Source organism: Anarhichas minor, unplaced genomic scaffold (assembly GCF_050575085.1).
Source record: "Anarhichas minor isolate MPS153535 unplaced genomic scaffold, ASM5057508v1 ptg000160l, whole genome shotgun sequence".
Lineage (NCBI taxonomy): Eukaryota > Metazoa > Chordata > Actinopteri > Perciformes > Anarhichadidae > Anarhichas > Anarhichas minor.
Window position 1 is genome coordinate 174,323 of NW_027466606.1, and position 13,120 is coordinate 187,442.

Below are 13,120 nucleotides of genomic sequence, written 5' to 3' on the forward strand. Positions count from 1 at the left end.
TTCGTTTATTGTGGGGACTGTTTCTAGGAGCTAGGTGGGTTAGCCTTCCCTGTCAAAGCCACAACTGTGGTGGGGGACTAAAGGTATAAGGACTAAAGGTATAAGGGTGAGTTTTCTCACTTTAGTATACAAGCTTGCTTGTCACCATCAAAAATCTATTGGAATTTGTATACCTCTAGATATGTTGGTTTGACTTGACGTTGCATGCTAATTGTATCTCAGATGTCATTTTTCTTTTCATGTAGGTTGCTAAGCTATGTAACCAGACCAGCTAACGTTAATTCATCTGACGAGACAAGCTAACGATATGGTATCGAATATCTAGCTAACGTTAAAACAATATAATTACAGCTAACGCACGTTAACAAACGCTGTATTTGCTGCTGGCTTCTGCTGCATACTAGCTAACCAGGCTAAGTAGAAACAACAAACTACAGTAGCTAGCTAACGTTACATCACTAGCTACCCCGCTAGCATGAATACACGCTAACATTAGCTTGGTAGCTAAACTGCAGCATTCTCATTGATGTTCGCATAGATGTAGCGCTAGCGTCGGGAGAACGTAGGGTGCAGTCCCGACTACCAGTGCTAGTCCACCTCTCCACGTTGCCATATCCAAATAGTCATAACGTCTTTGACATTTCGTGCGACCCACATTAACGAAACGCTGTTGTTGACAACATCTCTTTGCCTAACATGAAATGTTCCTGCAAGTTATATCCAAAATATCTGCAGATAATAAAGTATTGTCGTTTTCTAGCCAGCGTCACCGACGGCATCTCTTTTGTTTTGTACCATGTAGGAACCACCCTGTCCACATAATTCAACTCATCAATACGAGATCAAACGCTATCCTGCTCTTAAAATGTGTTTATTACAGAGCCAATGACTGGAACACACTGATACCTTCTCCTCACTGCAGAGATGTCAAGTAAGGACCTGGGAGTGTTTTAGCTAACGTTATGATATAAAGTATCACACACATCAGACTGTGTCCATGAATCCATGTCACGTGACACAATCATAACACGTTAATATCTTAAGTTTATTTATGATGAACAGAATTGATTTAACTGTGATTTGTTACTGATGGTTTTATTTCATATAGACAGCAAGTATTGTTTCGAAGAAATAACTGTGAAAGGGTTAGCTAAGAATGAATGTTAGAGAATTGGAAATAATAAAATGCTGTTTCACTTGACTGATGCTGATGTTTCATTTGGACCTTTTCTCTCACAACAGAGAGACCATCACATGCCCCGCCCCCTCCCCCCGCCCCTACAACAGTAAGCTGATGTTGCTGTTTGGACACTTAATTTAAGTGCATGATTTTAATATATGCTTTACCTTACATTTTTCGAAGAGATTCGTTTTTTTGTTGAATCCACAAACCCTGTTAAGGATCCAGACTGACTACCGCTGCTTCTGAAATGATTGTTTCTTTATTGCCTCAGCATGAATGCAAGTTTCTTTATTTTGCATTTTCCCAGCTTTTTTCATTGGTTACTTTATTTTTGTTTTGTGTTGGGGTCCCCCCCCATCCTCTTTTATGTAATTTCTCATTCATATTTCTGTCTCATTTATTTCCTTCAGCAAATGCCCAACACTGCCGGGTTTGTGGGCTACAACCCATACAGCCATCTGGCCTACAACAACTACAGACTGGGAGGGAGCCAAAGCAGCAACAGTCGGGTAACGGTATGAATATGAACAGAAAACGTAAGGTGACCAAAAATGTCACGCAGACCCAAGTGGAGAAACTAAAATCAAAATAAAACAGTTCACTTCTACTTAAGTTTGACACAACACTAAACAGTCAGCCTGCTTAGTCAAAAGAAGACACTGCAGAAACCTCTGCAAGCATCATTAGCGTTGGAGCTTTTCACAAGATCGACCTTTGCTTGTTCAGTGCAAATAAGTTTAGATACATATTTTGCTGTTAAAAGAGCAGATGCTGCAGAAAAAAAGGTCCGTATGAAAAGCCTAACTCCCTCTATTACTGAGAATGAACCTGTAATGCGTGTCACTCTAGACTCCCTCTGCTGTCTCCATCACAGTGCAGGCTGGTTAAGAGTCCATCTGTGTGCATTCAAATTCCACCTGCCTTTCAAAGACGGCATTTCTGACAGCCATGTAAATAAGTAACCCATGCCACCAGTGCTGCCATGGTATTACAGACTCGCTGCATGGCTCTGGCTGCTGAGCTGTAATTCAGGCGCTGCATGCAAGCTGCGGTTGGCTGACTCTAATAATGGCATTATCGGCAAATCTCAGCTTAAGTTGGGTTTTTGTATTTTCCTTTCACAGTCAGCGCTATTCCTTTGTACTCTGTAGGGCTCCTCATTAATAAATGTCATTTATAAATGTAATTTAAACTGTCATTAATAAATCAAGTTAATTGAACTGATAAAAAGTTACTTTGATGCATCTTGTATTTGCTTATAAGTCTTTTTTTTGGATAGTTTTATTTCATATTACATAACATGCACCTGCACATAGTTTCATGAGCTGTCCTTAGCCGAGGTAAGCAGGAGTGTTTACAGGGTTGCCTGATAACTCCACAGCAACAGTGCCTTAAGGTGACTCTTTTTCTTTATTTACCAGAATTCCTCTGGAACAAATATCCCAAAGCCGCCCAAGCCACCCGATAAGCCATTGATGCCATATATGAGATATAGTCGTAAGGTAAGTGCAAAGTGTGTGATTGCTGCATTTTGCAACATGATGTGCTCTGTTGGAAGACAGGGATGCTTTGCTTTTAAGATATTCTATTAGCTAAAAAAAAGGTAAGACGTACATTTTGTTTCAGACACTAATAGCTGTTTATCGAGGTAGGTATCAAGCTAAATTAAGCCAAGACTGTCCACATCACATAGTGGGATTTATCGACTTGGAGATGAAGCTTAAAGCACACGGCCTCCTCTGGTTTGTGACCTCTCTGCAAAGAGATAACCACCAAAAGCCCCTCCAACCCAACCCAACTCCACACCCATGTCTGGTTCTCATCACCAGGTTTGGGATCAAGTAAAAGCCTCCAATCCTGATCTGAAGCTATGGGAAATTGGGAAGATAATCGGTGGCATGTGGAGGGACCTCACTGATGAGGAGAAACAGGATTATTTGAATGACTACGAAGCAGAGAAGGTTGGTTGTTTAACAAGGGGTGTTTATGGGAGTTTTCTGACGGGTGACCAGTAGATGTGTCTCTAACAGTTGTGGGTCCCTCCTGTCATCATTCCTTGCTTCCTAACAGTCCTGACTAAACCTCTTTCCCTATCATGTCGTAGTTGATAGAAACGAGGGCCCACGCTGTGTCTGCTTGCCATCTCGGTTTCCTTGTCAGTCCTTTCATCTTTTCCGCCGTAGATTGAGTATAACGAGAGCATGAAGGCCTATCACAACTCGCCAGCCTACCTGGCCTACGTCGCTGCAAAAAGCCGGGCCGAGGCCGCCCTGGAAGAGGAGAGCCGCCAGAGGCAGTCCAGACTGGACAAGGGCGATCCTTACATAAGCATTCAGCCAGCGGAGGATCCAGATGGTAAGGCCACTCAGCTAAATGCTTCGTCTCCCAAGGTTTAGAGCACTGTGACAGAGCTTTATTTACTGTAGCATGACCACACGGAGTTGACACTGTGTTATACCCCCCCCCCCCTTTCTACACCGCTACATCCACATTTTTGGTAACGCTACCTTTGAAATCCCATTTCTGCTTTCAAGCTGCAAAATGGAAAAAAAACGTTTATGTTTTGCACAATTGTTTCCATTTTGTAGGTATTCCTGGCATTGGTTTAGACGTAATTGCAGAATTTACATTCTTTTGTCTGTTGTTTTTAAGACTCACACAAACACATGCACACACACGCACACACACACACACATACACGATAAACACCCAAGCCAGAAGAAGACGTTTGAGTTACACCCACCTCAAGGAAATGATGCTTGTCTGGGGTCGGGCAGGGTTACAGTAGACGATAATGATGAACAGGAAAACTACAGATAAAACCAATTGCTATTCAGAAACACCCCAGACCATAAAAATGTGACTTTGTATCCCAGTGGGTTATGTTCTTATAAGACTGCACGTACGTCAATGATTAAATGAGAGTAGGCTCTCCGGGTGGCTACATACTCAGAGATTGGGCTTTATTAATAAATACAGTATTTGTTGAACGTTTGTAATGGGTGTAATGTAATCGGGACAATATTTGCCATTCAGCAGGTGCCGTGTATACTTAAAATCGAATGCAACATAACCTGAAACAACATTAATCATGCAGAGTATTGTCAAAACATGTAAAAAATACCAAGTTCAACACATTGATGGGACTGAAACACACTAACATCAGAATGTCTTACTTGACTGTTTCCTGTTGTGGTGTTAGACCAACTACTTGAGCACCGTTGAAACGTTCAACATGGCAGATGAGATTCATTTCTGCTCTCTTTGAAACCCACACATGGGTGCACACACAGCAGCAACTTCACGTGATGAGAGCTTTTGTTGCATCGCACAGAGGTTTTAGCAAAGTTTTGCCACAACAAAGCCAAAAAGGAGTGCCTCGCATATAATAGTGTTGAACAACAAGTTGTAATCACTGGCAAAGATGATTCTAACAGTTACTGTAGTTCTGTATTTTAGTCTGAACACATTTGTAAAATATACAATTAAATAAAATATCCTATTTGAATTAATCTGGATTTGATTCCTTATCACTGCAGTGTGGAAGAAGTAAACAGGGGTAATTCTTCTTGCACCATCATCCTGTATCTAAATGTCAGCGGAGTATACATTTAAGACAAAGAAGAACATTTGCAGACGAATGGAAATTGCAGACTACATCTTGAAAGTGTCCACTTACACTGGGTTATAATTAAGCGCTTGTTCCATTTGCCTTACAATAACGGTTCTGCTTTGCTTCAGGATGTCTTTTCACATAATGGCCTATACTTAAGCCTCTTTCTGTATAAATATTGAGCAATATCCTCCTCCTGTTTATAGTTTCTTGATACAGCAGTATTTGCATCATTCTGTCACGAGTGTCGTAGTTTGCCGAAGCCTCTCATACTTGTGACTGTGTAACACATCTCTACTCTTTGCCTTTTGACAGGCAGGTGTGTGAATATTTATTTATAACTCAGATGTTTTTTTATTTCTTCAGATTACGACGACGGGTTTTCAATAAAGCACTCGGCTGCAGCTCGTTTCCAACGCAACCACCGTCTGATCAGCGAGATCCTCAGTGAGAGCGTAGTCCCAGATGTGCGCTCAGTTGTTACCACTGCTCGCATGCAGGTCCTCAAACGCCAGGTCCAGTCTCTGATGGTGCACCAGGTACGATCCCGTTGGGGTCTTCTAATCGTCACATAACGGTGGCATTTAGCACACAGCTTTTGTTTTTTATGGGTTAATAATGTAATAATCACGTGGAACCGTGTGTGTCATGTGTCACAGAGAAAATTGGAAGCAGAGTTGCTTCAGATTGAAGACCGCCACCAGGACAAGAAAAGAAAATTCATCGATGCCACAGAGTCGTTCACGAATGAGCTCAAAAGGGTACGCCATCTTTGACATCATCGTTCTGCCCACACGCAAGCTTCATTTGGCATGTTTACCTGTACAATGTGCAGCTCTGGTTATGTGCCAGTGTACATCTGCCTTACAGCAATCATATAGCCGTTAGTGGTTACAGTGTGTAGCCCTAATCAATAACCTTTGTTCTGAAATGAGATGCAGCACTGTGCAGTTGAATGCACTGTCTACTGTTCACAACAGGCGGCGCCATTTATCCTTCACAGAATCTATTCACTGACTCAGAAGTAGTATTTTCAAACATGTACTGAAACCGTGTTGTAGTTATGAACGTAACTCATTCAGTTACATTATTCAGTTACATTAAGTTGTTACTTTGTGTTCAACCTGCACATGCATGTTCAACCAATACTAAACTTTGAAAAGTGAAAAGAGTGCAGCAATCGTTTCCACCTTTCCACATTAAATTCCACATTACTGTGCTTTAAAGCTGTGCTGTCTGAAGGTGGAAGTGGACATGGAGAAGATTTCTACGGAGATCTCTGCAGCAGAAGAGACAGCTCGCAAACGAATGGTAGAACGCGATAAGGATGGAGGAGACAGAGGCACAAGAGATGCCCCAACCTGTGTGTTGGCAGAAGAAGAAAAACACATCTGTGCCACACATGGCAATAAGTCCCAGCAAAACTCTCAAAGTGAAAGTAGCAACAAAGAAGGCGAGGAAGCAGAATCCAACGCCACAGATACACCAGGTGAGCCACGCTGGCTTTGCTGTTATCTAGCTCTCGTCATGTTTAACATCATGCAATCTTCTTGTTTCTTTGACTCAGGGAAGCCAAAAGCTTCAGAGGAGCTCGAGACTCATCCAGGCAGTGAGGAGGGGGCATCCGAGGACAAGGAGAGCGTCCCAGAGGGAGCCATGGAGGAGGGAACCAGCGACAGTAACACAGGCTCAGAGACCACCTCTGCTCAGACAGAAGATGCCCCGACTAGTGAGCCATCAGAGGGGTCCAGCAGGGCAAAAGCAGCCCACTGAGTCCAACAAGGTTCACCAGCTGTGAACTGTAAGGCTATCATTGCGTCTGCCGGTCTCCGGTATCACCCTCTGATAACATATATTGCACAGTAACATCTTAGTTTGTCAAAGAATATGAAGAACATTTAGATGGGCTCAATGTTTTAACACGCCTGAGGGAGAGAGGATGTTTGAGTTGAGTTTGAAAACACCAAGGCTTGCAGACATGCGCTGAATACAAAAAAAATGATAAAAAATGTAAAGCTGACAAAGCAAAGGTCCTGTCTAAAATCAATGGTTGCTAAGTGCACCCATGTGAAAGCACTATATTTCCTCCACAGGCCTCATTGCCATTTGGAAGAACCCATACGAGCCCTCTTCAGCACACACCGATACATATCTCTAGCACTCTGTCTCGCAGACGCCAGACTGTCGCAAATTAAGGCTGGCTATTTGAAAAAACGCTGTCACATGAAACAAACATAGTTCAGTGTTATATTTAACTTTGTCCTTTGTATTGTAATGCCCTTGTTGCTTTGATTGTTATTTTTGCATGATGCAATGTTTGAAAATAAGTTGGCACACTTGTGAAGAGTGATGCTGGGTGACCATCTCCTTGGCAGGAGAATATTAGTTTACTCTCCGTATCAGTATTACAGTGACAGTATTGTCTCAGCAGTCTGTAATCAGTAGTGGCTATTTTTGTTATTTATTATCAGCATTTTTATTAAACTTTGTGTATTGGTTGTCCCAGTTCATCCAATAAGTATATCACATGATCATCAATGCTGTACAATGCTCGACTACCATTGTTCTCAAGTTTGCTAGCTGTCAATCAAATCAAAAGCAGTATGCTTAGAACATGTCTGTCATGATGAATATTGCAATTTTCCGTACCGTAATTGTGTACACAGTGTGACGAGGTTTGCTTAAACATGGATTTTCATGTCGTGAAACAGCTTGAAGAACACTCATAAACATGCAGTCTTACAATGAATTTCCTTTTTGCATATTTATACCAATAAACTTTTCTACCCTGAACAAGTTCTCACTTCAATTGTTGTTCACAAAAACATTTGAAGCAAAAAGATCACAAACAAGTATGCGATAAACAGGTATGCAGAGGCTTGTATCAAACATTCATTGTTGCACACAACGTGCAGTGCATTCACATAGCTATTAGTCCTTTGCACAGTGTAGGTAAGGGAAGTGGGTAAGATGAGAGGGAATGGTTCTGATTTCCTGTTATCAGTGCAGAACTAGCAACCTTCCTGAAAGTTATTTTGTGTTGTCACAAAATTCAGCATTAGAGCCTAAAGGAGAGAATTAGACCTGATAGGAGATATAAGCCTTATTTGTCATGTTTTCTATGATTTAAGCCTCCCATAGCATGGAGTAATGATCAGACGTCATAGTGCTGTAGTTTCAATGTGACACATGTCGCCTGCAATGCAACTTGCCACATTTTGTTCCGTGCGGTTACCACTGCCTCAAGTGAAAGCAAGAAACCACAACCGCAGAGACACAGGTGTGCAGACGTGTAGAGCTCATTGTAGGCCTCATCTGCTGTCCAGCACGACAACTGTCTCCATAAAACTGTGCACTGTACAATGTTGCAAAAAGAAAGGCTGTTGGAAATACAAGCAAATAACTCCTGGTTTTAACAGAATTGTCTTTTTAAGAAAAGCAAGCTGTCTCTCTTCATGTTTTATTAAATACTGTATAAAACTATATGATGACTTAATATTTACTCTTGTGAGGTACAAATAACAGTTTGAATGTTAAGTGCGAAAGTTGAATACACTGAAACCCCCAAAATGAGTCTGGCAAACTGGGCATTGTTGCATTTTTTTTTTTCGAGTGTGTGGATAACGTGTGCATGATTTGCGCATGATTAGCTTTGTCTTTAAGTGTTTATTTTACCACAAAATAGAAGAAGTTTTTGGTTGACATTTTAGTTGGAGTCTGTGGTTTCCTCACATGATACTTCAGGGCTGAAGAGAAAAAAGGTTTCACGGAGACAGTTGTTTTTTTCATTTCAACAAAAGGGAAACCACCATCAAACACCGACTCATCAACTCATCTGTGTTTAGTGGCTTTAGGTGCAGCGTACTACTCTCAGTCAACATGACTGGCCTCAGCGGTGAGTACCTTATTCGAGTTTAACTAAGCTAGTAAAAAGGATGTTGTATTTACTTTTGTGAATGAATGCATGTAAAAAAAAAAAAGGCATCAAAATGATCATACAGTATTTGAAATAATAAACAAGTTAAAGGTAATCATAGTTATGATAGTAATAGTCAAAAGCAAATCTGAAAAAAGTGACCTAAAATACCAAAATCTAAATGGTCATATTTGATTACTATTATTTTTTAGATAGACAATAACATAAACAGATATCTGTCTTATCTAGTTGGCCAAATAGCAATTACTGACATATACCCTGTAAAAAACACATATGGTTTTACCAATGTCAAATTATATGCAGTCTGTATTGAAGTGTAATAAAACACATTTTACAACACAGTGTCAATGACTGGAAATGTTGGCTAATGACAATTACTAAGAGCTTTAATACAAATGCAGAACTAAACTACTGACTAAAACCACATCCACTGGAAAGATTTACATCGAACAATAATATGCACGGCAGTGTCACTAGTAATCTGAAAACACATTCAAGCAGAGAATATGAGCAACAGGCTAGCAGGGGAATTCCACCAATTTTCCACATAAAGGTCAGTTTACTAGTGATAAGAATAACTTTTTTGTCAAGTCTAATAAAATAAATAATGATCTCAGTCTGGGCTTGGACACTACACATGTACAACAGAAAGTCTGGGTTATTAACTGGGTTTATGTAGTTTAAAATACGTATGTATGTACCAGGCAGGTAGGGGCTAATGGAGAGACGCTATTGGTAGCATTATGGCTAGTGTAGCAATTTTGGAGTTTAACTCATACTAGGGAGTCAAATTCAAGATATTTTCTTTATTTTTTATTCAGTTTTGACCCTTCTTTTGTAAATCTGTCTCTCACGAGTACCTTGACATTATGGGATTGCAGCACCCCTTTAACTGATCATTCTATTACTCTCTAACATTACAAATAATAGTCGTCTATACAGCTTATTAAGGATATTGTCAATCATGCTATTACAGTGCTTGGTCTTCAAAAAATGTATTCATTTGTTTTTCAGATCTCCCAAACCTTCTGCCAGCTGTGCTGATACTGTTAATGAGTTTCAAGGTAAGATTAAAACACAAGTGCAGCACAATCTTATTAGAGTTATAAACATGAAAGATAACAAGATGTTAACGCATTCGTAGCAATTTGTGTCCACATCGTATTTGTTTGTATTAGAGGGGAAAATAGCAGGCAGCAGGTAACTAACCACGACCTCCCCCTCACAAGCAATATTTCCTCTAAGGAAGTGGTTGAACAGGTGTACCAAAAACAAAAAACGTGTTGGTTACTTGCTCTACTTTACTTGCTTTTATCTGATCATTTAATCTGACTTTGATTCCAGTGTTCCATGTCTCAACATGAATTCAATAAAAGCAACATTACTGTCACGGACTATGAGTTCTCCATCATGAACTACCTGGACAACTCCAGTGTGGATTATGGTGAATATCCTGAGCTCTGTGTGAAAGAATCCAACCGCCTGTTCCGCAGCTGGTTCATGCCTACCTTCTACTCCATCATCTGCTTTCTGGGGCTGGCAGGGAACCTACTTGTCATCCTCACCTTCTTTTACTTCAAGCGTCTCAAGACCATGACGGACGTGTTCCTGCTCAACTTGTCCTTTGCGGACCTGCTCTTTGCTCTGTCGCTCCCCTTTTGGGCAGCCAACTCCATGGCAGAATGGGTGCTGGGTCTGGTGGTGTGTAAAGCCATGCACACTATTTACAAGGTCAGCTTCTACAGCAGCATGTTCATTCTCACTTTCATCAGCGTGGAACGCTACTTCGTCATCGCCAAGGCCATCTCTGCTCACCGCTACCGCTCCCAGGCAGTGTTTCTCAGCAAGGTGTCATCAGTTGCCATCTGGGTGATGGCACTGATCTTCTCCATACCAGAAATGACCTACAGCACAATCAATAACAACACCTGCACCCCTTACTCCAGCACTTCTGACATGCTCCGCGTCAAAATACAGGCCAGCCAGATTGTTTTGGGTTTTGCCCTCCCGCTCCTGGTCATGAGCATCTGTTACAGCAGCATTGTCCATACCCTTTGCCAGGCTCGTGGCTTTGAACGCAATAAGGCCATCAAGGTGATTCTCGCTGTGGTAGCTGTCTTCCTGTTCTGCCAATTGCCTTATAACCTGGTCTTGATTTTGAACACAGTTGTCACAGCAAAAGGAGGAACCATAGACTGCAACTACGAGAACAATGTCCTTTATGCCACCGATGTCACCCAGTGCATAGCTTTCCTGAGGTGCTGCCTGAATCCCTTCGTCTACGCATTTATTGGCGTCAAGTTTCGTCATGACCTCCTGAAGCTACTGAAGGACTTGGGCTGCATGAGCCATGCCTGGTTCATCAGGTATACCAGGGGCAGGAGGAGGAGCTCAGGGGCCACCGACACGGAGACCACCACCACATTCTCTCCTTAAAGCTATTTCAGTATGAAAAACCGGCAATTCATTCCTGCAGACCACACAGTGGACTATTGAACATTAGGATAAAAGTCTCAACTAAAACACAGAACATCGTACATATACATGTACATATAGAGGTTAAATGACAATTGGGTTTTTGTTGTTTTTTGTTGTTTGTCTCTTGATAGTGTTTATTCTCATCAGTTATGATGAAACAAGGCTTTGGTTATTTGTTTGCGTTGGCTACAGTGTACAGTATTTCAAGAAATTCACAGTGTTAATGAAAAGCTCAACCGAATCATGTTCAATAAACAGAACAAATCACAGTCTCTTTTCTGTGTTCTAAACAATTTGCAATATTGAAAAACAAACCAATAAGATTAGAATCACTGAAGACTTTAAAGTGGTGCATTGACAGAATTAGTGTGGATTTAATAAATACAAAAACACATTAACTTATGCTCAGGGACAAATGGATCCTAATATGTGTTATGAAAACACAACAAAGTTTTTTGGCATAGGGAAACTGTGCATTTGTGCAGATTGCATAACAACCAGAAGACATTTCTCAAAGGACGCTAATGATTTATACTTCTACAGCAGTGCCCGTTCTGTCCGGGCCAGGAACATGTAGTGCTGAGGCAGATGCATGTCATTTCTTTTTATTTGGACGTGCTGTTTTTAAATTCTTTAGGCAGTGATCCCACCTCCTTGTGCTCAAGTTCAATCAAACCTCTGTGGCACCTGGCGCGTAGGCACATTTTTCATGAGGGGCGCGGAAGTTCTGTGAAAGCTTTTTGGCCAAAGTATAAATTAGGCATAAGGCTTAAAGTTACAATGTGTAACACTTGGACACACGCTCCAAACAATAACAAATAACAATTCCAACAACTAACTAACAGCAGGGCAAGAATATGCAAAATTCAACCAAACTGCTGAAACCCAGAGACGGTCAAAATAACACTGCTAACTTATAAGCTTCCCGTGGGGTTTCTGCCTGTATTGTGTTTATTGTGTCAGTGTACATTTTGATAGTTTCTTTATGGAATTAAATCCAAAGTGTCGACGAGAAAACGCCTTCACGCCACCAGGAGACTACTTCACCGGGAGGAGAGCAATCGGCAGCTATGGGAGACGGATCTTCAGTTCGCTGCTCAACTAAATTATAATTACAGCCGGCTAGTGGCCAGCCACAGCGCTGGGTCTAACCTATATAATGGCAGCCACAGAGAGTTTGCTGACCCGTTGGGGAGTCATGGGAAGTCTGGGATCAGACCCCCGGTGCTGGTATTTTTTGAATTTGAGTTGCTAGAGCAAAAAGAAACACAGATTTAAGTTTGCTTCTAAGAAAAGGAATGGCAAATGCAGCATCCTAAAGTCTTTTACACACCAGATATCATTAATCCAGAAATCACTTGACTTTAAGGTTAAGGGAGGCATAAACTTCCAGAGCAGACTGACATGCTTTATTAAAACAATTTACCAAGTTATCCCATGCTGTTAAACACACCAGAATGCACAGTGTGTAGGTTGACTGTAAAGAAAATTATATTTTTTTTACATTTAACATAAAAAAAAGCTTCCTTCACAGGTGCAGCTTGAGTTGTGTCATGATACCATGTTTACCTTCACACGGTGAATAAAATCTAAATATTCAGTAGCACTAATAAACTCACCACCACAGCTTTGTAAAATCTTCTACTTAAAAATCCTCTACATCATCAGTGAAATCAGAAAAAAATCAGATATAAAGCTAATTTCAGATTGTGATGATGGATGATAATGCAACACACAGGATCAGTGGAGTGAAGCTCCTGCTTGTTTCAATGATTCCTACAACACAGCATTCTCTGCAAACACTCTCCACAGCTACTGTATGCCCTCGCCAGTGTTATATTTCATCATGCTAACGTTGAAGCAGCTGTGAGTAAGTGTTTACACAAGCACAACATTACTATGTTGTGGA

At 41.1% G+C, this 13,120-nt stretch overlaps 2 protein-coding genes across 2 annotated transcripts; both read left to right on the forward strand.

The window, feature by feature from the left end:
- Positions 1-708: 708 nt before the first annotated feature.
- On the forward strand, positions 709-7,592 carry LOC142943928 (SWI/SNF-related matrix-associated actin-dependent regulator of chromatin subfamily E member 1-like). The gene is made up of 10 exons (XM_076085499.1): positions 709-931; positions 1,243-1,286; positions 1,594-1,692; positions 2,605-2,685; positions 3,013-3,144; positions 3,367-3,538; positions 5,163-5,335; positions 5,456-5,557; positions 6,024-6,285; positions 6,364-7,592. Exons 1-10 carry the CDS (start codon positions 925-927, stop codon positions 6,567-6,569), a joined length of 1,278 nt encoding a protein of 425 aa, XP_075941614.1. The 5' UTR covers positions 709-924; the 3' UTR covers positions 6,570-7,592.
- An 816-nt stretch (positions 7,593-8,408) lies between these two features.
- LOC142943941 (C-C chemokine receptor type 7-like) lies at positions 8,409-11,480 on the forward strand. Its single transcript, XM_076085513.1, has 3 exons — positions 8,409-8,691; positions 9,748-9,797; positions 10,078-11,480. Exons 1-3 carry the CDS (start codon positions 8,676-8,678, stop codon positions 11,167-11,169), a joined length of 1,158 nt encoding a protein of 385 aa, XP_075941628.1. The 5' UTR covers positions 8,409-8,675; the 3' UTR covers positions 11,170-11,480.
- The last annotated feature ends 1,640 nt before the right edge of the window (positions 11,481-13,120 follow it).